At 38.9% G+C, this 23,273-nt stretch overlaps 1 protein-coding gene across 4 annotated transcripts in view; it reads right to left on the reverse strand.

Annotated features, from left to right (window-relative positions):
* Positions 1-417: 417 nt before the first annotated feature.
* Positions 418-23,273, reverse strand: part of znf644b (zinc finger protein 644b) — a 43,552-nt gene continuing 20,696 nt past the window's right edge. For 2 of the 4 annotated variants that reach the window (XM_083568690.1, XM_083568691.1), the window contains exons 3-8: positions 18,958-19,109; positions 11,234-13,996; positions 10,089-10,616; positions 5,306-5,431; positions 5,004-5,100; positions 418-3,892 (exon numbers count right to left, since the gene is read on the reverse strand). In XM_083568690.1, coding sequence (XP_083424816.1) covers positions 3,721-3,892; positions 5,004-5,100; positions 5,306-5,431; positions 10,089-10,616; positions 11,234-13,982 — 3,672 coding nt within the window. In that variant the 5' untranslated portion in view covers positions 13,983-13,996; positions 18,958-19,109 and the 3' untranslated portion in view covers positions 418-3,720. The remainder of the gene's footprint in view (positions 3,893-5,003; positions 5,101-5,305; positions 5,432-10,088; positions 10,617-11,233; positions 13,997-18,957; positions 19,110-23,273) is intronic. The other 2 variants (XM_083568692.1, XM_083568689.1) reach the window with 1 other exon arrangement.

Genomic DNA, 23,273 nt, shown 5'->3' on the forward strand with positions numbered 1-23,273 from the left:
AGAATAATGGGAGAAAAAATGCAATCCTGGTCACGGTTAGCTCAATCTCATTATAATACCTCGTTTTTTATTCATTCGGCCCCGGGGGATGCCTGGTCTTGCTCAAGAGGCCCCTTTTGATTCGGCCATGAGCACCTAATGAAGTCACAGAGAGATACAATTACATCCCAAAGCAGGGGCATTAATGTACTTTCAATTCCCTCTGGAGAAACGTGATGACAATTGGTTTGTACAGCTTTGATCGCCTGTCTAAGCCCTGGTCGCGATAAAAGCGAGGGGTCAGGAATAGAGCCGGGCAGCAAGATGGAGATGATTACTGATTACATAACACTGATGTTGCTTTTTTCCACTGGAAGCAGAAGAAAATGACATGTCTCCATAAATCTTACTAAAACAGAAAAGAAACACAGTTACGCATTTGTCATCAACAAATTTATTAAAGGATTCTAAAAAGCCTATTTTTAGAGGCTCTACAATATCTATAGGATTTGATGGTTTCAATAGTTATTACTACATGGATAACCTCAGTGCTGTAAAAGCAAATGAAGCTTAATATAGATTAAGCTCATGTTTTCAGGACAACAATTCTGCTTAGATTCTGAAGAAAAGAAAAAAAACATCTATTTGTATTCTTTGTACTGGCAATTCTCTGCATTACAGTTGCCCTAGTTCAACCCTGTACACCATCCTGAGGCATTTACTTGAGCATTTATCTTAAATTCTGTCAGCTCTAAACAAAAACAAAACATAAGTAACATTTGTCAGTCACTGCAACTCAATAGTATCAACTTGTTTTTTAGTGTCAAGTCAATGTCAGTTTTTAACACGGGTTTTATACACACAATAGTACAACTTCAGACATATGAGGGTGTCGAATATGATCATTTTTATTTTTATCTTGTTTATTTATAACTTTTATCCGTCAGTAATATTGCTGCTCTGTTGACATATGGGACAGGGAAACTACCATAACTGCAGAAGTAGCGTATAGTGTAAAAAAAAAAAATCTTAACAGTTGGGCACATTATTATTATTATTATTATTAGGCCAAAGCATTATATAAAAAAACTAACAAAGAGAAAACATATCTTGCTTTACTGTATATGCAGAAGAGGGCAAATATAGCAAATCTTATAATCTGGACAATACAGTATGTCACTTGTTCACATATAAAAATTTTCATAAATAGTTTAAGCACAGAAAAGTTAATAGATCCGTTCTCAATAAATCCTAAAGTAAGAGTTGACTACTAGAACGCCTCAGAGTTGAGGTGAGTGTAACAAAAAGTGCTGAAATCTGGCATCAGAACTGAAAAGCAGTGTATGCAGCTGTTACAGCAGTGTAGTGTATCACAGGACAGTGTGCTTTTAAAACATCTAGGTGAGCTTATAGCTGGAGATTTGCGTTCTTTTATCACGAAACGTTATAATGCGTGTCTTTCTGGTATCCAATGTACTTTTGATTTAAGTGAGTTCCTAAAATTGCAGACGTCTCTGTAAATGCCTTCGCACACTTAAAATACGCCGATTCATTGCATCAACACACAAATAATGAAAAGAAAATGGTGAATTATATATGGGTTCTATATAGTTAGCATTTTTGGTTCATTTGGTTTTTGCATCATTGCATAAATTCTATCTTTTTTTGCATTTTATTTTTAAACAAAAAGTGAATATTTTGAACAAAAACCAACACTAATCACTAATAATATCTGATAAACAAACTACTAGAATAAATTGTTAATCCTGCACTGCAGGTGATTATGGCTGATAATTCTCCACAGCTGTTCAGTTGTAGAAAATGTGAGGTGTATGTAGCAGAAAAGGTACACATGTAATGCAAAGAAAGCAGTGAAGATGGCCCAATTCAGAAAACACTAGAATTTAGAGCGAGATATTACATTGGGGATGCAGAGTGGAAGATTAAGATTGAACAGCAATGTAGAAAAGGATGTGGAACAACACAGTCCTAGTCCATCAAATCTGCGTAGAAATGAGCAGATTTGAGTATTGAGAAATACACTGATCAAAAAAGTGAACACACAATCTTCACAGTACAAAGTCAACTAGGGATATCAATCTGTCCAGTTAGGAAGCTTAAGTGATATTATAATTTTACCTGCTTTGGTGCAAATAAAAGTGTCAACAGGTGCACTGGAAAGGCAACAGCAAGACAACCCCCAAAAGGTGAATAGTTTTACAAGTAATGGCCACACACAATTGCTCTCTTACCATCCTTTCTGACTGTTTATACTTTTGTGTTTTCTTAGTGTTTGCCATCCAATTAGGTTGCACAGGTTTTCCAACTCTTTAAAGACGGCCATATGTGCCACTGCAGGGAGCTTTGGTGTGCGTCCCATCACAGATTCAAGAGATTGGGGGAGATACCAGGAAGTGGGCAGTTAGACAAGGAGAGATGGACAGGGCTATAAAAGGGCAACAGCTCAGCAGCAGGACCAGTATCTGCTCCCATGAGCGTGGAAGAACAGGAGGAGCACTGCCAGAGCCCTACAAAATAAAACTCCTTGAGGGTGGCATGAGGGTCTAACATATCCTCTAGAGGGTCCATCCACTGATGCCATGATCCAAATCTGAGAGGAGGTCCCCCAAGACACCATCTCATAAGTTTCATACAATTTACACAAGTTGGATCAACCCGTCATATTTATTTTTTACTTTTTGGTGTGATATTAAATCCAGCCCTTAATGGGTTGATTTTTTCTTTCTTTCCTTCAATGACCATTGTCATTTTGTTGTTAATGAATTTCATGAATATATAAAAATTAAGATTTACAAAAAAAATATTCATTTTGAATAAATATAATTTTTACCAGGATCCACTGTGTGATTTAAGCGTTCCCTTCATTTTTTTGAACAGTGTATACGAACAAATTCTTGTGTCAAACTGCCATGTGACATTAATGCAACTGGTGATTCGAGAGTAAATCACTTCTGCTGTGTGATAACAAGCTCCCATCCATATCTCCCTTATTTACATATAATCATATACAGTCTCAGAAGTATCGACACCTTTCATCAAACTTTTCATTCAAGTACCTTAATTCTAAGAAAATAAACGCCTATCAAAAATACGCTTTTCTTAGTAAGGAATATAATAAGGAAGCTGATGGTGAAATCTGTATACCGATCGGTTTACAATCAGATTTGACTGTACACAAGATGGATGAATAAGGGCCAAACCTTTTAAACTGCTAATTAGAGGGAAATGATTTAGAAAGTGATATTGGTTGATATTTGTTGTATTTAAACTTACTAAAAAATCTTTTCAGTAGCCATAATTTCAGCGCATCCTAATTACATACGAATTAGCAATAAATGTAACGCTATGTGCACCAAGAATGATTGCTGCTTAAAAATAGATCAGAGCATATAATCTCTAAGCAAATATTCAGCTCTGTATCAGACTATATGTACGTAGGAACGTGTCAATACCAGACTTTTCTTATGACAAATGTCATGTCTAAAACAAATAACATTGAAAAAAAAGGGAGAGAAGAGAAAATATGTGCAATATTGGAAAATATTCTCTCTCTCTCTCATTTTTTTTTTTATTTGATATATCTCAAATATTTATCATATAGATTTCTACACTTGTCCAGAGATATCTTTATGTAGAATAAGTGTGCACGTCTCTTCTTATCTCTCTATTTACATATGCCGAAGAGTGGTAACATGAATAAAGCTTGTGTGTAAACGTGATTTAAAGCCCCTGAGTGACACAGTCCGGAGCACAGGGCTCCTCGCACACAGCTGGCACCTCCACCATCCCGGCGCCTGTCCCTCTGACAGCAGTATGCATGAGGTGTCTCTGCAGGTGCTTTACCCAGTCCTCCTGCACACACTGAGGCCCCTGGAAGACCAGATCGCAGAACCTAAGACAGAATAATACAGTAGGTTGGGAAGATTTGTGTTACAGATATAATTGAAATTAAAACCGGCCATGAATCTATTCACAATAATCCATAATGGCAAAGCAAACACATACTTTTGCAGCTTTAGCCAAGTATTCAGAACTCAATGTGCAATGTGCATTCTGTTTGATTTTATCATCTTAAGATCTCTTTAGAAATTGAATGAAATTTCTCCTCCTCAATCACCTGTTGCAAATTCAACAAACTGGGCATGATTTACAAACTAACTAGACACACCTGAATTAACATGGTTCCACACTTCACACTGGACCCAGACCATAGACCAAATTATTTCCAAAGAATTCTCACTGTGTCAAAGCATAAATCTGGGGAAGGTGATACAGCCATTTCTGATGCTTTCAAGCATCCAATGTACACAATAGGCTCTGTAATTGTGAAAAATAAGGATCTTTCTCAACCTGGCTAAGGAAAGTGTCCAAAAACCCAGAAGCCTCTCACACAGCTTCAGAAGTCAACTGCTGAGAAGGAAGAACTTGCCAAATCACAAGTACTCAAATAAACGAGAGCCTTTATGAGACCATGGCTGGACAGAACCCACTCCTGAATACATACGGTATGCACTTTTCTGATGAGTTCCTCTCAGTGACAAGGATGAACAAACTGGTCACCTTTTAGAATGACAGCTACTTGAAGCATACAGCTCAACCAATGCTAGAGCTGAATCCCAGACCACATCCCAGAACATCCCAAAGAGTCCCCAATCGGTGGACATACTTTAAGATGACAGATCACTGATGTCTACATCCAATCAGACTGATCCTGAGATATCTTTCAGGAAGAATGAGAGAAAGTATCCAAAATGTCAAAAACACCTGCCACCACAGGCTCCCAAGTGGAGGGACATAAATGATAGATTTCTGTTTTTGTTTTTAATAAATGTGCAGTATGCATGCTGTTCTTGTGGGTTATTATGTAGAAATTGCACATTATGTAATTAAAGCTACAATATAATGAAACATTTAAAAACTGAATAGGTCTAAATATGTTCCTAACCCACAGTAAATACAGAAGGCGATGGCAAACGCTCCAGGTGTCTTTTTGAGTGGAGTACCTGCATGTCAGGGTGTAGATCACTTCAGAGGCGGTGTGGAACATTTTCCTCTTTGGCCCAGACCTCGAGCGAGGCAGTTTCTGATTACAATCATATGCTGCCAAACACAAACAGTTACAATTAGCGGAGTGTGTATGTGTGAGTCAGGGCATACATTTTGACTGATTTCAACCTATAAACTAGTCTTGTTATTTATGATATAGCTGTACAGATTCCAAGCATCATCTCATCTCAGCAGGAGACATTCACACTCCTGATATTGTCCAATGTATATGTGTGAATGAGATGGAAAGAGGACATACACGTTCCTTCCAGCATGGCGATCTGCTTCCTGCGTGCATAAGCCCTAAGATGATTGGACAGACTGACACCGCTGTGGAAAGTTGCATTACAGTGGATACACATTTTCTTATCTCCTTCAAACTTCCCTGTAAAACATACATACATAAATAAATAACACATTAAAATTAATTGAAGATAATATTTCCCAAAATGAAAATACTCAGCCTTTTAAAAAAATACACAAAATACTTACTGAGTTGACCACTCTTCTTCACATATAATATTAGCATAAATAAAAATAAATAGTTGCAAGGTTCTTACTTTCTAAATGTAATTATCAATTTTTTATTAAATAATCCCACACCAAACCTTCAATAATTTGCTAAACAAGAGATTTTATATTTGTAATTGTATATATATTACACACCAATGTCTACAGATACTTTTTATTAACATGTGAACACTATATTTAGATCCTTGTGTGTGTGTGTGTGTGTGTGTGTGTGTGTGTGTGTGTGTGTGTGTGTGTGTGTGTGTGTGTGTGTGTGTGTGTGTGTGTGTTTGGGGCCAACGTTTCGAGCACACAAGCAGCTTGAGCGTAATAAACTGTGATTCCCTCAGTGTCTTCGCCATCTCACTCCATCTGTTGTCAAATCTTTACACTCACTTCTGTATGGTTGAGAACAATGTTTATCAAAATACACTCCACACTGTTTTTTTTTTTTTTTCTTTTGACAATCAGGAATGATTTGTTCCTGAAGAGAAGCAACAGGCTGAATTAGACCCTCAACACAATGTTGACAGATGTGTTGGGGAAACAAAAATGGAATGGCAAAGGATAAATAAGCTTCACTGAAGAAAATTATTTTAAACCCTGATTAGGCTTTTGCAACTCTGTAACATGCAACTTGATCATATTGTGAAAAAAAACAGCAAGCATGGTTTAAGGCAAATTTAGGCACACTGACTTCTGAACATCTACTGCTATAATTTAGTTTTTAGCTGAAGCCTTGTTCCATTGGTTTTTCCTGGCCGCCTCACATATACATTACGATCTACATGTTTTACAATGTAAACAGATGGACATGTGGATTGATGAAAAAACAAAGACACAAAAGATAAATTGAAGTACATGCCATTTGTGTTGTGGGAAAATTGTAACAGCTTCTAGTTATTTCACACCAAACGATGCAAAGCATATGCTACTTGGACTTGTTTTCCATGACAATATACCAAAGGTTATTTAAATTACCTGCAAATTGTTGTACTGACAATTACATGCAACAAACCAACAGATGTCTTAATTGCCTACCTAATATCTTGAGGCACATTTTCCCCCTCATCATTATCTTGCTTGATTAAAAGGCAACATCTTTTTTTAATGTGCCACTTCAGGGCTTTAAAACAAACTGAACTTTCTGCCAAACGTGTAAGCATTCAGCTCAGCCAAAACAGACAATGGCAACCTCAATAAAAATGGCCAGGTTTAAACGGGAGAAGAAAGACAGTTTATAAATGTGATCTGATCACCAGTCAGTCCAAGTGAAGGGGTGTGGCTTCATTTACATCATTCACAATTAAAGAGACGTAAGTTCCAGTGAAGACGGCATGGACACAAAAAATTATTGCATTGTATTAATCTTAGTAAAAAGGACGTGTCCTCTTATTCCCAGGGAAGGAAGCATGGCTTCTGTACTACTCGGTCCAAGTCTAACTTGCATACTGCCGGAATCCAGCCAACCCAAACAAATGTACAAAACTGAATCATATTATACAGAGTTTTACAAACAATCAAATCCCCATTGTGCCTGGAAGCAAAAGGAATCAAATTTTAAACAAATTTTCCTCTGATGATGCTACTGAAATGCTTATTTGGAAGGACATGAAACACAGGTGTGTAAATATGGCGGAGGTGTTTCCAACATTACATCAAAGACCACGGTTTAATTTATTTGAATTGCAAAGCCATGTCAGATAATGCTCCATCTTTTAATATGTGTTTATAGGTAGCAAGTATTAGAAACTCCCTGTCCTGGATTCCTTCGAAGACCTCTCAAGACTCAAGAATGATACGACAGCTTTGGTGCTTTACGATATGTGAGCTGCCTGCCTCACATATTTAACAGAGGATTGGGCAGTTAAAGCATTAAACAAAGAGTTATGGGAGGAAAAACATACAAAACAGTACAAAATGAGGTTATGTACTACTGTAGTACATTTACCATCAGACCCTTTGCAAATGACTCAGATTAGTGCCACCACACTTAAAGAATAATAGTATCTACATTATAAAAAGAAATACGTGACCCAGATTTTTCAGCATATCATACAATTTAGCCATTACCTGTCTGTCACATCACACCAGCTGCCTTTGATTCTACATCAGTAGAGACAAGACAGATCATACACACCGCTGTCTGAGACAGAGAGAAGGCCTTGTGTTACAGTGAATCTGTGTGCTCATTAAAACTGCCTGAGATGAAGAAGAGTGATTTATGTACACTTCAATTCAGTTAAAATTACAACTTACGAAAAAAATGTATTAGGGTTTCTTAAGGCTACTGATGAATTTTATTTAACAGGAAACACTAAGTATAGTAGTGTGTGTGTTGTGCTGGTGTTAGGAGAGTAATGCGAGGCAAAAGATGAAACGATTTTTGCTTCAGCTTAACGTGAGTGAAATGATGAACATTAAATACACTGCAACAGCTTTAGAGAATGATATTTCAGGACGCAGAAATGCTGAAGAAGCGGACACAACGTAGTCATTACAACTGTAACAAGTGTAACTCGATTAACAAACTGACAAGTGCATGCTCATCAATCTGTTTCAGTTGCAAAACATCAGTGCAGATGTGTTGACATTATTATTACTAAACCAGTGAATAAAACAGGGGTCTGTAAAAAAAAAAAAAGAACATTTTAAAGGCGCTGAACTAGAAAACACTGGAAAGATGTTTTTAAGCCTGCATGCTGCATATTGGACCACATTTTTTCACATTTTTTCACCTGCATACAAGTAAAAATTGCCTGCCCTCAGGTTCATTTTTATTTCTGCACCAAGTGCTTCTGTCAGTCTCACCTGTGCTCCTTTACTTTACACTATGGATTTTAGTGGGATTACATTAGCAGTAAACAGGCAGCCTACATACCCTGAGAAAAAGAATAATGTGTACATTCAGTTTAATGTGATTGAACTGAGTTACATAAACACATTTATTTTTTTTTATACAACCAGCATGATTTGATTTGATTACATTTTTACAAGCCTTGAATGTCAGCATTCATTCGCTTACCATAAGAAACCCAGCCACATTACTGCTGCACTACTCTATAGCATGTACTCCTGACAGTGAATCAATCCCACTCACTCTACATACAACTTGCACTGTGCCGAATGTAAGGTTTGGTAGAGGGGGATTCTGATGTGGGGTTGTTTCTTAGGAGTTGGGCTTGGCCCCTTAGTTCCAGTGAAAAGAACTCTTAATGCTTCAGCATACCAAGACATTTTGGACAATTTCATGCTCCCAACTTTGTGGAAACAGTTTGAGGGCGGCACGTTCCTGCTCCAACATGACTGAGCACCAGTGCACAAAGCAAACTCCATAAAGACATGGATGAGTGACTTTGGTGTGGAAAAACTTAATTCAAGAGTCCTGACCTTAACCCGATAGAACACCTTTGGGATGAATTAGAGCGGAGACTGCGATACAGGCCTTCCCGTCCAGCATCAGTGTCTAACCTCACAAATGCCCTGAATGGTCAAATATTCCCATGAACACACTCCTAAACCTTGTGGAAAGGATTCCCAGAAGAGTTAAAGCTGTTATAGCTGCAAACGGTGGGCCAACATCATATTAAACTCTTATCGGATGTTGCATAAGTTCATTTGCATGTGAAGGAAGATGAGCGAATACTTTTGGCAATATAGTGTATGAACTGCAGCACTGTATTAAATATCAAAATTAAATAATCTACTTTATTTAGATGCAATGATAGCTAAATATAGCTATCCCAATTAGAGCTGTAACACTGATACTGCATGTGCTGCTTCAATCATTCCTTAAGACCGGCTTGCTTCATGGCACAATATCTATAAAAATCTATTTAAAAAGTATTTTTTCCCAGCTGGAATCACTTTCTTGTCACTTCACACAAGCATCAGGAAAGGTATGTAGGAGGTGTAGAATTTTACATTGGTAATGATTTGAGTAAAAGGGAAAGTTTATAGGACTGTGGTGAGACCTGCTATGTTGTAAGGTTTGGAGACAGTGGCTTTGAGTAAAAGACAGGAGGCGGAGCTAGAAGAAAAATCAACCACAGGGTCAACCTCTTCCATTCAAACCTCTCCACCACCATGGGCAAGAAGAAAGAGCTGTCGAAGGACGTCAAGGTTGTAGACCTGGTGGTGGAGAGGTTTGAATGGAAGGTTGATTCTGTGACAGGTGTCTTTTATTGACAATGAGTTAATATTAGAAGAACTATCTTAAAGAGACAGGACTAATTTGGGTGTGTGGTCTTCTATGGACTATGGTCTTCTCTCTCTCTCTCTCTCTCTCTCTCTCTCTCTCTCTCGCTCTCTCTCGCTCTCTCTCGCTCTCTCTCTCTCTCTCTCTCTCGCTCTCTCTCTCTCTCTCTCTCTCTCTCTCTCTCTCTGTAAGGGGTAAACTCACAAAAAAAAACCCAGCAGGAGATCAAATAAAATTAAATATAAATATTATCAAATAATTATTTCCCCCCACTGTACTTTTGTAAATCTGCACTGAATATTTCACTTTAACGGATGATCTGTGAATTTCTCACCTTGGCTACATATGGAGTCAGGCAGAACTTCAGAAGAAACCTTCTTGGATGGAGAAATGATGAAACGAGCTCTGGCCGTCTTAGTTTGGCAAGTGACTGCCGGCTCCTTGTCCAGTTTCTGCCTTTTAAGTAGCGCTACTAAAGTGCTTTCGCGGTTCTTGTGCACCTTCTCCTCAGTCCCTTTCCTATTTTCACCCTCATCAGTGATTAGCCTGTTAGCAGAGTGCTGGATGTTCACCGGGATACAAGTGGGTGTAAGAAACAGGCCCTCTGTTTCCCGCTCAAACTTGCGGGAAACGGTGGGTCTGGAGAGGCGAGGTTTAGTCTCAAGTGCTCGGAGAACATTTTTGTGCTCGTTCTCGTCCTGCAGGAGCTCATTGAGGATGCACAGAGGAGACTTGCTGACGCCTGAGATTGGCTTGCCGATCCGCTTCAAGTGACCCCGCACATGATTGGACAGGCCGGTTTTGGTGTCGAACCAGCCCAGACACAGGGGGCAAGTGTGTTCAGTCTGACACTCCGGTTTATCTTTTGGGGCAAAAACAATGCAAAAAATTTATTATATAAATTTTTTTCCATAAATCCATAAAGTTATAAATCCATAAAGTTAAAGACTGAAAACAGCTAAAATAAACTTCACAAGGGATTCATAATCCTGGGATTTCTTACTGTACTGGCAAATTTTCAAAACGTATCCCAAGTGTAACCATTTCATTGTAAATGTTTTTGACATGAATGTACTGTATATTCAAGTTAAAATATATATAATGTAATATATATTCAATGTAATCAAAATTAAAGGATGAATAAATTGCTGATTTAATTTAGATGCGTTCAAATAAATCTCTAAATGTAAACTAAATTTTATGGACCTCCTCAGCACACATACCTCATGAATTATTTAAAAATTGGGCATGTTATTTTAAATATGAACAACACTATTCTAGTCATGAAGCTTGTTGTTTCTGAAGTTTCTACCAACTGGACATATTTGGTTTAAGCTGACATTATTTAAAGTCTTGAGAAGTTGAGATTCAATACGTTAAATAAGTGACTAGACAAATGATGAAAATAACAACATTAACAACAACAACTGTAGTAGTGGTTGTGATGTCAACCACTTTATAGAAAGTGTTTAAATTCACCTCTCCTGATCCTGTTGCTCATGGGTGGTGCTCTTCTACGAATGCGAGGCTGCCTGTCCTGAGACGCCACCTGTTCAGGTGACAGCATGTGACGAGCCTCATAGCTTAAACCACATCTATGCAGATGTCCTCTGATGTGATTGGACAAGCCCACCCCGGTCTCAAACACTGCTGGACAATATGGACAGCACTTCCGATCTGGTTCAAACACTGGAGATACGCAGTAGCTGGTGTAAGAGTCACTGAGATTCGGATCGGTACACTCTGGATAGTCCTCGCTCACAGCACTCTCCATGTTCTCTTCTTTCACTATTAGAGTGCTGATCTCATCATCATCTTCCATGGGTCCATCAAGGTCTGACTGATCAGGAGAGTTAAGAAAGTCGTATTTAAGCAAACGTCCCTGCTGGGTTAAGAGGTCAGAGGCATCGTTGCTATCCAGGAAATGTGCTATGCTTTCAGTGGGACAATTAGCATCCTTTGCCTGATTGGCACAATCAAAATGAGCACTACTATAGTCACCACTCTGCAAAGAATAAATATCCACCATCTCTGGAGTTGCAGATTCTTGTTTTGGTACAAGCAATGGAATTTTCTTAGGAGTGTTGTGATATGGAATGGACATTTTTCTTTTTGAGGGAGATTTTTGCTTCTGTACTGCAAAACTGCTTCCAGGTGAGGGATCTTTGGAAGTGTTATCGTCATCATGGTCTAGACGTTTAGATTTGGTGGGAATTGCAGATCTGGTCACAGGGTTTGCGTAAAAGCTGGAGAGATGTTTTGTGTTCCGCTTGAAGGCAGCACTTTCACATTTTTGATTGTCCTCTTCAACATATGAGAGACCTGTTGTCACATCTATTCTCTCTGTAGGCAGAGATAATTTACTTGGTTTGTCACATTGCAAGGAAGACGGTGACAGGTTGTTTGCTAAGCTGCCAAAGCTCCATTTGATCAGGGAGGAGCTCAAACTTTTACAGGAATTTTGTGTGCCGTTATCAGTCAAAAAAAGGTCAGTAAGTCTACTGGGCCATGCAGGCAGCCCTGTTCCACTTTTGTTCTGCTTTTCTCTTAGGAACTTCGAAGACAAGTTCTCTGCTTCAGTTTGGTCTGTTATCCTGCATTGCTCAGACACAGACCCTGTAAGATCAGCTGCCATATTGTGCGACTGAAGTTTATAATCACAAAGCGGCTGGTCATGTACGAGTTCCAGGTGCTTTCTTAAAACATCTCTATACTTTGTTCTAAATGTGCAAATTTTGCAAAGAAGCACGTCCAAGGGTTTTCTGACTCGTCCTTGGCATGCACGGAGGTGAGCTATCTGTTGGTCTGCTTCCATATCTGACTTGCCCATCATTATTTGATTACATTCTTCACAACTGTAATGAAGATTGTCTTTTCCGTGGGTCTTGGCATGGAAAATGAATGTCTGTGGACAGTTGGTTTCAAAAGCACACAGGGGACACTGCAGCTGAGCTTCTCCTTCCTGGCTTCTCAGCTCATTCTGATCATTTATCTCCTCCATCAACTTCTTCCTTTGCACCTGGTGGATTAGCATGTGCTTCTGCAGGGAAGAACGCTCACAGAATGAACGCCCACACTCTTTGCATATAAACGGGCGAAGGATGCTCGCTTGCCCTACCTGATTATGCCAATCTAAATGATACATCATATGCCTATGCAAATTCCTTTTCTCCTTGAAATTAACATTGCACTTTGTGCATTGGAAGAACGAGTGCGCTGACTCCAAGCCTGTTTCTAGCTGTCTCTTTAATGGCACAGGTTGGCCACCCACGTAGGTGTCTGCTTCGTTGCGCCGGCCTACACTATCACTTGAAATTAAGTTCATCCTGTCTTGGGAATTCCCCAGATGCGAGTCTGTGTGTGCTTTCAAACTTTCTGAATCCTGCCTCAAGGAACGCTCTTCAGTAATGGACGAATCAAAATCCAAGTCAGTGTTAATAAGGGAAGCACGGTCCTCGTTAACTTTTTCTTGCATTGGTATTTTTTTCACTCTGCATGTTTTCCGTTTCCTCCTCCCTGAGCTGGCTGACTGCAGGCCTCCCACCTTTATCTTTCCTTTTACCACTTCATCGAGTATCCTGCCTTTCAATAGGAAACACATAAACTTCTCTCGGAGGCTTCTGTTCAGGCCATCATAGTTGTCAGAAGAACTTTCTGACGACTCCGACTCGGAATCGACATCCCATAAGGGTCCTGCTCTGACGCAGTTGTTTGTCCGCAACCGGCTGATTGCCCTGTTATCTGCATTGTCCCCCACCAAGGGAGTCTCACAGTCGCTGTTGTCCGACTCTGATAGGGTCCGTGTGGATGGTGCTTTCATAATGTGCCCTTCTGGTTTTTGCCAAGTGTTTGATTGAAGCTCACAGGGAGGCTCCAACACCTCAGGGTTGGTGTCTGTCCCAGGCAAAGGGGACGCATCCTTGTTGGGGACGTGGGGTTCCTCTGAGGTACAGTGTGAAGCAGATCCATTAACAAATGCTCCTGAAGGCAATGAATCGTCTGTGCAGGGGGCAGCCAGGACACCGCCACAGACAAATGGGTTCGGCTGTGCTCCATTTAAAAGGCTTTGGTGACTGTCCAAAGATTGGCACTGCTGTGGTCCCACACTGCTGCTGTTGTTGTTGCGGGTAGAGGTGGTGGGAGACGAAGTGTGAGAGCCTGACAGCTCCTGAGTGTAATATTCAGCAGATTCCACCTCTTTCTCGGCACTATTTCTCACTGCTGCCATGGCAGAGACAGCATCTACAAAACACAATTAGCATCAAAAAGATCTATTATCATGAAGGTACAATAACTGAATAACTAAACGGGTAGCAAAGGTGTTAAAGAACAGTGTGGTAGAAATGCAATGTGGTCAACAATCTCGAAGAAAAAAAAAACACTCTGGCCAATGTAAAACCTTAAAACTATAACCCTAATGTCAATGTATAAATAGCTATTTTTCTACTTGTGAGAGAGCAAAATGTTCTCAGTGGAGCCAAAACGAGAAGGCCATTATTTTTTAAGCTACATTATGGGTTTCTGTAACCTACTGCCACCATATCTATTCACAGTACACCCTGCTGTTAGTCCTGGAAACACTGGTGAGGAAGCTTAATTATCTGAGCACACCTTTGGGATACAACCTTCCTGTTTCTCCCACTAAAGTTCTCAGTCACTTCCTAAAATTGACCAATTTCCATGGGAACAAAGTACACCTCCAATGAGATCATATTATTCTATCTTAGCACTCTGTGATGGTGCCAAAGTACATCCCAGCACGAGACTGTTGTTGCTTGATTCTTGACAAATTGGCACACATGCACAAGTGCAACCACACACACACACACACACACAGCCCCTAAAATACGGTACAGAGGAAGAGATGAAAAATAATAGTGGCTAGTGACAGACTTGCACCTTGAAATGAAGGATTATATTTAATGGTTTTGTAGCAGTACTTGCAGAACGGGAAGTGTGAGGAGTCGTACTTTTTCTCCACACTAAAAAGCTCGTCCCCTTTATAGGGTCCAGACTTGCTTAGATAAATGTATGCTCTGAGGATTTGACATTCAGCACTGCCTGCTCTCAACAGGAAGCTGCGTTGCTAACGAAGTGGTAAATTCAGTGTTAATGAGTGGCTTCACTGTTACCACCTCCAAGGTAAACCTTCCCAGCTCCATATTCTCTCCATCTGTTCGGGTGTGAGGGGCTTTCGGAGGGAGAACAGACGCTCCACATTTAAAGCAAACTTCACTGAAAGCCCCGAACAGCAGGGTGGCAAAGCCATCAGAAGCCGATTTCGGCATTAAATTTACAGGCCTCATTAGCTGCCAGCTTCCAAACCAATCTGTTCTATACACCACAAACAGGGGTGAAATGCAACACGTCTTTTAAAAATTCATTCACTTCTATTTACTCCATTTAATCAATGTTAAAAGGTTGACTTTGCCTTGCTGGGAGCTATTTACAAGGATTACCAGATTAAATAAAATGTGCACTCTGTGCATGGATCAATCTGACGTGATTAGCTCTGTTCTCCATTTACTCTTTCCAATCTCGCACTCATTTTCCTTTCATTCCCCACTTCTCCATTGCCTTTGAACGTGTTTAATAATGAATGCACAAACAAGGACAAATCAGAAGAGGGGCCCATTGTGATCCGTCTAAATTAACTGCAAAAGTAAAAGAGCGCTTAACACTTCCACGACACACATGTCACTGTGCTTTCTCTCTCCGCCGCTCCCTGCTCTCTCTATCAGCACTTGCTCTAACACTTAAGTTACACCTCATCTTGAGGTTACTGCTGAAAAAATCTGAGGTGATAATTGCATATTATCATTACACATTATTCTGCAATCCTGGAAGATAAACTTTTTTTTAGATATATTTATTAATCAGAGGGAAATAAGACCTACTAGCTGTGATCTACTTTGTGTTTTTAAACTTTTGTAATTTATACTTCCTACTAGTTCTTAAAAAAAAAAAAAAAACAGAGAAAACAAGGTAAAGACTAAAATAAACATTGAAAGGGCTCTATAAATACAAATTCCATTGCTGGGATGAAAAAGGGTCGCTATTAATCTTGAAAATAACGATGACGCAGACTTTTTCTAAATTCTGAACTTGTACTGAAGCAATGCAATAGAATATGTGAGGGTGAGAGGGCAAACTAAACAAAAGTAATAACTCAATTATATTATTTGTATTTATATTAATATAAAATAATGTATAAATTCATACATTTTCACAATTATATATTCTCATTGTTTTCACATTATTCTCCTATTATTTTCTCTGCAATTATTAACGTATTTAACATTTATTATACTTTATTTTAATGGCTTCTACCAGAGGGGCCCAAAGTTTTTCCTGTGAAGGTCATGGGCCAAAGATAAATATTGCAATATAGCAAACATTATATTAAAATAAAAGTTGATATGGTTTCTCTTATTTATGATTTTATACTATTTCAAAATAAATAAAACCTTACTTTGTAACATTGAAACATTAAATCTGTGTAACTAGTGGTTTTATTTTCAAAGTTCTAGTTCAGTGAAACGTATAGTACAATAAAAAACAATCTAATTTATAGTACAATAGTTTATTCCCTAATACAGCTATTCATGACCTCTAAGGAGAGACATGAAGCTGTTCCTTGTTTTTCAAATAGTATTTTTCCCCCCTCTACTCGTTTATGGTATGACAAGCCAAACCAAAGGTCAATATTAGTACGGGATGTGATCAGCCATTCTGGGGCGAGGACTACCAAAGGATAAAGGTGATCACTCAGAATGACTCTGTATTGATTGCAGTGACTGTTTCTACATCAGCAGGAGTATAGCTCTGTATATCTACATGCACTTGGTCCACTTGTCATGAATATAGTGTTCTCATCTAACCAGAATCATTTTAAATTGTGTAGCTACAATGTGGGTTTACCTAATAAACTGGCAGCGCTGTAATTTTTTTTGCTCATCCCTACTGTAACATCCCAGGGGGGTATTCTTAAAAAATAAAAACACACACACTAGGGAGAAGTTTTGCTGCAGTTCTACAAGTTGCAAAATTAATCAAGGAAGGTTACTAAGCAACTTGCTGTCTCTCTCAGGTTTTTTTCCTCTCACAGAGAAGGCTGAAGGTGCACAGCCCAAAAAGTTCCCTTTTTGAACACTTTTCCAAATAAGAGCTCAGAAATAACTTGCCTTTATTACACTACTTGCACAGCACAGAGGTGCTTGCTTGGAACAACTTCTCTCAAAAAAAAGAAAAAAAAAAAAAGAAAAGAAAAAAATATCACCCTCAAACAAACTAGTGCTCATCGGGAAGCAGAAGTCTGACAATTCGCACGTCCTAGACGGCACAAATGGTGAGAGGCTGCATTTTTCCCTGGGCAGCTGCTGAAAGCTACGCTGATGCAAAGCTGCAGCAATGTGAGCTCATCCAGATTAAAAATGGACCACCGAACCCGAAAAACGACAATAGAACATACCATGTCCTGATGATACAGTCTCTTCAAATTAAAAGAAATTCGACACCCATTGCTTCGTCCCAGAGCTCATCAACTATTCCCCAAAATAGAGGGAGAGTTAGTTAGTGAACAAGGTCAGGCTTGATATTAACTTTAGCACTGTGAAAAAAGGCAGCAAGGGTCTGATAAAAGGGGACAGGCAGCGAGTGACAGTTGGGTTAAGGCAGAAGCTGTGTTCGATAGCAGGTAGGGAACATCAAACGGCAAGTTCACAGGAAGCCCGTGCAACCTCGTCTTGAAGAAGGATTTTCTGTTGTGGTGAGTAGATTAGTGGCTGACGCGCTCTCATTTACCATCCAGTAGTGTTCGAGCAGGGATTAAACCATATCAACTTTGAAGCCTTAAACAATACCTTTCAAAATTAAAGGGATTAGGAGAGGGATGTCTGATGGGGATTTCCCAGGGCTTTGTTAGGTTTCAACTTCCATCTCTTTTTCTTAAAAAGAGTAAAAGAGAGAAAAGAGCACCATGTGACTCTTATATTGACCTGGATGCAAAGTCTTGTACAGATAGACTAAGGCACTTGGATATACATGCACATCTTTTGAGGTTGAACAAGATCCTTGTATCAAAATAAAAAATAAAAAACATCCAAATGAAAATGCATTATTTGTTTAATCTGCTTCTCAGTGGTTGATTCATTTCTTTCAGTCTGAATTAAGGATTTGTTTATGTGTTCCATATAAAAAATGTTCACTCAAATTTATGAATACATTTTGAATTCAATCTGAATCATTACACATTTCAAATCTAATTAAAACCAAACTATAAATATATTCCCAACCACTAGCAGGGGAAGTTGGTAAATGATTCAGTTTTCTATAAATTAACTTCAGTCATAATTTTATGTTTTATGTATGAAGTGACACCAAACTACGGAAGCAACTGATTCTAGCTTCAAGAAAGATGCTCGGCCATTTGATGTGCGTTGTCCAGTTTTTATAGCTATCAGTGTCAGAAAAACAAGTGAATTTGAGATATTGAAAAGCCTGACAGTCGAAAAAACCTTATTTGGGTTTAAAGAAGAAATTGTGTTATTTGTTTTGCTAAAAAATGTTGCTTTAAGTCTGTAAAAGCTGACACTGGTTGTTAGCACCTTGTCTTTGTTTAGGTCTCAAAATAAGAAGACTGCCATTTTCATTTATCCTGCTTTAAAAACTAGGAAAATGCACAGGCTTGTGTGTGATTGAGGGCACACCTTCAGCCATCTGTCTCTGCTTGACTTCTGTGAGGAAAAAAGCCTTAACTTTGTCACCGTCACTTCGCTCAGACATGTGACTGATCGGATGAAAGCGATCCGGTGTCAGTGTCAACGCTCGACTCCAAAAACAGGATCGGGTCTGGCATGCAGCCACCAGCATGCTCGCATTTATAGAAATGTCAAGAGCCGTAAGTATTGGGACGAGGCCGCTCTTATTAGCTTTCATTAAAATGTAGCGTGAAGTGCTGGGCGAGACGTGAGCGGCATAAGACAGGAGAAAGGAAGTTAATTTGAGGTGGAAAGTATCAGTGAAAAACAAATATAGCTTCAGACATTAAATGCAATACACACATTTCACGTACTTTGTCAACATGTAAACTATTAAATACTCTGAGGTGACCTCCAGTTCAAATACATTTTTGTATTTCCCACAATGCACAGTCCTGATTTAAATATATTTAAAAAAAAAACAAGGCCTCCTGATAAGCTCACCTCATTCAAACAGTTCCCTGAGGGTAGATAAGAGTGTCACTTTCTTATTATTTGCCTGCTGTTTGTCAATGGTGACCATTAAAGCTGAATGAAGAGGCGGAGCCACACACGAGCCGCCAATTAACACCCGAGCAGCCCTTGATCAGAGCAACCTGAAAGAAAAGAAAAAAGAAAAGAAATATCAAAAGAGGGCAGTCAGAGGAGAGGAGTTTACAGCAGGGATACCACTGAGACACGCCTAGTGGAAAGATGGGAACGTTTTCCCAGGAGAGTCATGCCTGGCTGGAAACGAGAGGCTGGACGGGAAGCGACGGGAAGCTAATGAGTCTAATGGTAAATGTATACAATAAAGATTGGGAGAAGAGGCTTTTGACGTCCCAATTAATACAAGGTTAGCAGCAGGGGGGCGTGGGGATAGTGTGGTGGAGTCATTAATCCTGCGAGGGAATAAGGGGAAATGTTAAAATGTTAATGATGCATCACAGCCAAGATCAAAATGTGACTGACCGTATCAAAAAAGATCAAAATGTCTCTTTTGACACGTGATAGACAATGCAATCTCTGTCTGCCTGTCTGTTTGTTTATCTGTCTGTCTGTCTGTCTGTCTGGAGTTTGCGCACTGTGTTCCTAAGTACAATGGATAGCAGATGGAGATATCAATTCAGTAGGCACACCTAAGGTTATGATTTGTAATAAAATTTGTATGAAAAATTATAAAAAATTCTAATGTGAATTCACACAATTTTTACTTAATAATTGTCAAAGAGGTAGGACTTTAAAGCCTTGCTTTTTTTAAATAAAAATATTACTGTAGATAGATTGATAATTCCATTTATTCCCCCCAATGGAAATTCACCTATTACTGCAGGGAAGAGAATTAAAAGCTAATAAAGCATGTATATAGAAGTACAAATTGTAGTTTATATTCTCATTTTTACTACAGTCAGTCAGATTAATGTAGACTGGACATGAACTGCTGGATTGGAACTTTTTTAATGTTACATCAGGCTAAATTGCAATGTCTAAAAAAAACAAAACAAACAAACAAAAAAAACTATAAATTCTTAATTCTATGGCAAGCAAAGATTGTCAGTTATGCCAGGATTCCTTATGAACCATCTCTGGGCTCTTTTTGTAAAACTTTTAAACAAATTAAACTTTACCTTGACCTTAAACAAATCAGCTCTCCATTTCAGTTCAATTCTTCCTTACTTACATATTGCTGTGAACGCAATATGTAAATCCTTTCAGCACTTCATGCCCAGGACATTTGCCTTCCTTTCATTTTCACTCTTGACCAACAGATGGCCTCGCAATTACATTTCCCAGCAAAAGTCACTAAAACCTCAGTATGAGACACTGCGCCTATAAGATACACACACAAATTGAATGTTGTGAACAACAAAATCAGTGATGTTTGAATGAACAAAATATTGGGAGACTAAGTGCTATATTTTAAACCACAAAATCATTGTGTCTATTATGAAAATGAGATGACAAAAAACCATTCTTTCCAAAATACTGATTTAATTCTAATACATTTTATGTGTTAATAAAAAAAAAAAAAACATACCACACTCAGCACTAGTATAATTCCACCCTTATTCTCCTCTATTATTATACTTCAAATTTTATACACCGAAATATAATAATTTTTCTCCATTCTATCTACCGGTATCTGATCCAAAATAGGTCAAATGGTTGGACATCACAAAGAGCCCTTGGCTTGTTCCCTGTTAAAACTGTTGCACATTTCATATGACAGACTGTGTGAAATTAGTGTGCTCAATAGCACATTAATCAGTGCAACTCAATTATTTGGCACTATTGTTACTGTAATTCCTAAGAGGCATCTGCTATTTGTTGTAGATTTTACTCAGACAGGCTTGTGAACCTTTTTAGATGATTAAAAACAGCTATAGTTTTCTGAAATATAATAATATATTATGCAGTTACTATTTATTTAGTTTGGTAATTCTAAAAACTATGTAAAAAAAATATTATAATGGAAGCTACCCTACATCATATTCACTGCGTAAATTCAGAATATTATCTCCTAATGTGTTTTGGAAAAAACATCCTCTCACCCAGCTGCTGATTGTTATAGTCAGGGAGTGAAATAATATCAGTGATCCAATTCTGCCCCCTAGTGATAAACCTAACAGGGACATTGCTCTGGTGGAGTTGTGCTGATTCTGTACATGTACAGGTTTTTAGAGGAGGTGTGAGCTTTTGTGTTTCATGTAATTCCCTTAATGAAGTGGTTAATTAAGGAAAGCCGCTCGTTCGCCTGTTCAGGTGTGGATAAGCGATTGCTACGGGGACATCGTGATGAACCGTATTCGCGCCTGCTACCTCAGGTGAGGAAACTCGTTACCCCATTAACCGTTAACGTGACAGGGCTCGAGGAAAATACGTTAAATAAGAGCTTGGCAAGTGCAAGTTGAGCATAAGAGCTGCTGTTTTAGACAAGCGTACAGCACAGTTCCATTTCAGTCAAGTACTCATGACGTATATACATGAGAACACGCTTTAAAGAAACAGCTCTTTGGTAACGGGTAACTGTAACACACATTTCTTGATAGCTACGGGGTCTTTATTCCCCCCCTAACGCGAAGCAGGTCACGGATCATTGTCCAATTACACAAAGTCATTTTGTCAGGTTTGCACATGCAAACGGTGCAGGAATCCGATTCCTTTTTGACTTTTGTGGTGTGTGCCAGGAGAAGATGAATGTTGCCATGACGAGGTTGCCAGGCAAGTGTGACTGACAGCTCTGATTTCATTTGACTGCTGATCACACCCAGTTATAGTATCACAGCAGTTCACACATCCCAGCTCGACTCAAAGTGTCACCGAACGTCTGCGACATCGCGCGCGCGCACACACACACACGCACGCACGCACACACACGCACGCACACCTGACACCATATACACCCAGAGTGAGCTTTTGCTCAAAGTTACAATAGATCCTGCATTGCCATCTATTTTTATATGAAATATACAGTGTGCCCTTAATTATACGGGTTATGAGGTAATGTGATGAGATACATGCGATACTACATGCAATAACGTATAGTTTATGCAACACATCCAAGCGACAGCAATGCAATATCCATCATTTACCTGTTTAAATATAAGGCTATACTAAATTATGAGTAAATATACAAGAAATAATGGCACACATCCTCTTGGAATGCTATGGCTTTATGTATCAGGACATAATAAAAATCATCTGGCCATTAGCAGGTAAATTAGGTAAACACTGTCTCAAATGAACACCACATGACATATTGCACAGTATTATTTATTTAACAAAAATCAAAGCCACATTGAAGATTCCATGTGTGCAAAAGTTATTATGCTTTATGATTCAATAGCTTGTAGAACCACCTTCAGCAGTTTCTCACATCAGTGCTGAGGAATATTGGCTCGCTCGTCTTTACAATGCCGCTTCAGTTCATTGAGGTTTGTGGGCATTTTTATTCACAGCTCTCATAAGCTCCTGCCGCAGCATATCATTCAAGTTGAGGTCTGAACCTTGACTGGGCTGTTGCAACACACTGATTCGTTCTTTTTTCAGCCATTTGCTGGTGTGCTTGGAATCCTTGTCCTGTTGCATGGCCCAATTTAGGCCAAGCTTTAGCTGTCGGACAGATGGCTTGACATTTGACTCTAGAATACTTTGGTATACAAAGGAGTTCATGACTGCACTCAAAAAAACTGCAAGTTACCTCATTCCTGCAGCTGCAAAACAATCCCAAATGATCACACCTCCAACACCGTGCTTGATAGCTGATATGAGGTGTTTGTGCTGATAAGCTGTGTTTGGATTTCGCCAAATGTGGGGCTGTGCATTATGGCCAAACATTTTCTTATCACAAAGAACAATGTTCCAGAAGTCTTCAGGTTTATTCAGATAAAACTTTGCAAACCTAAGCAGAATTTCCTTTTTTTCCCAACTTTCTCCTGCCAACTCTTCCAAACAAACAATACTTATTCTTTTTTCTAATTGTACTCTCATGAACTCAGTTAAAGGTAATGCTTGTTTTTAATTTCTATGAGCATTGCACAATCTGACCCTTGGGATGGGAGGATCTTCTTTGGCATCTTCAGGCAACTTGAATGTTTTGGGCTAATTTTAGAATAACCTTTATTCTTTTGTGAATAATCTATATATATTTTTTATAACCCCTCTCAAATTGATATGCAACAGTTACTTCTCTTAAGTGATTTCTGATGCCATTCCTCCTTGGCATTGTGTTAACACACACCTAAATCCAGCAAACAGCTAAATATAATTCGACATGTCTA

This window comes from Silurus aristotelis, assembly GCF_946808225.1.
Source record: "Silurus aristotelis genome assembly, chromosome: 2".
NCBI lineage: Eukaryota > Metazoa > Chordata > Actinopteri > Siluriformes > Siluridae > Silurus > Silurus aristotelis.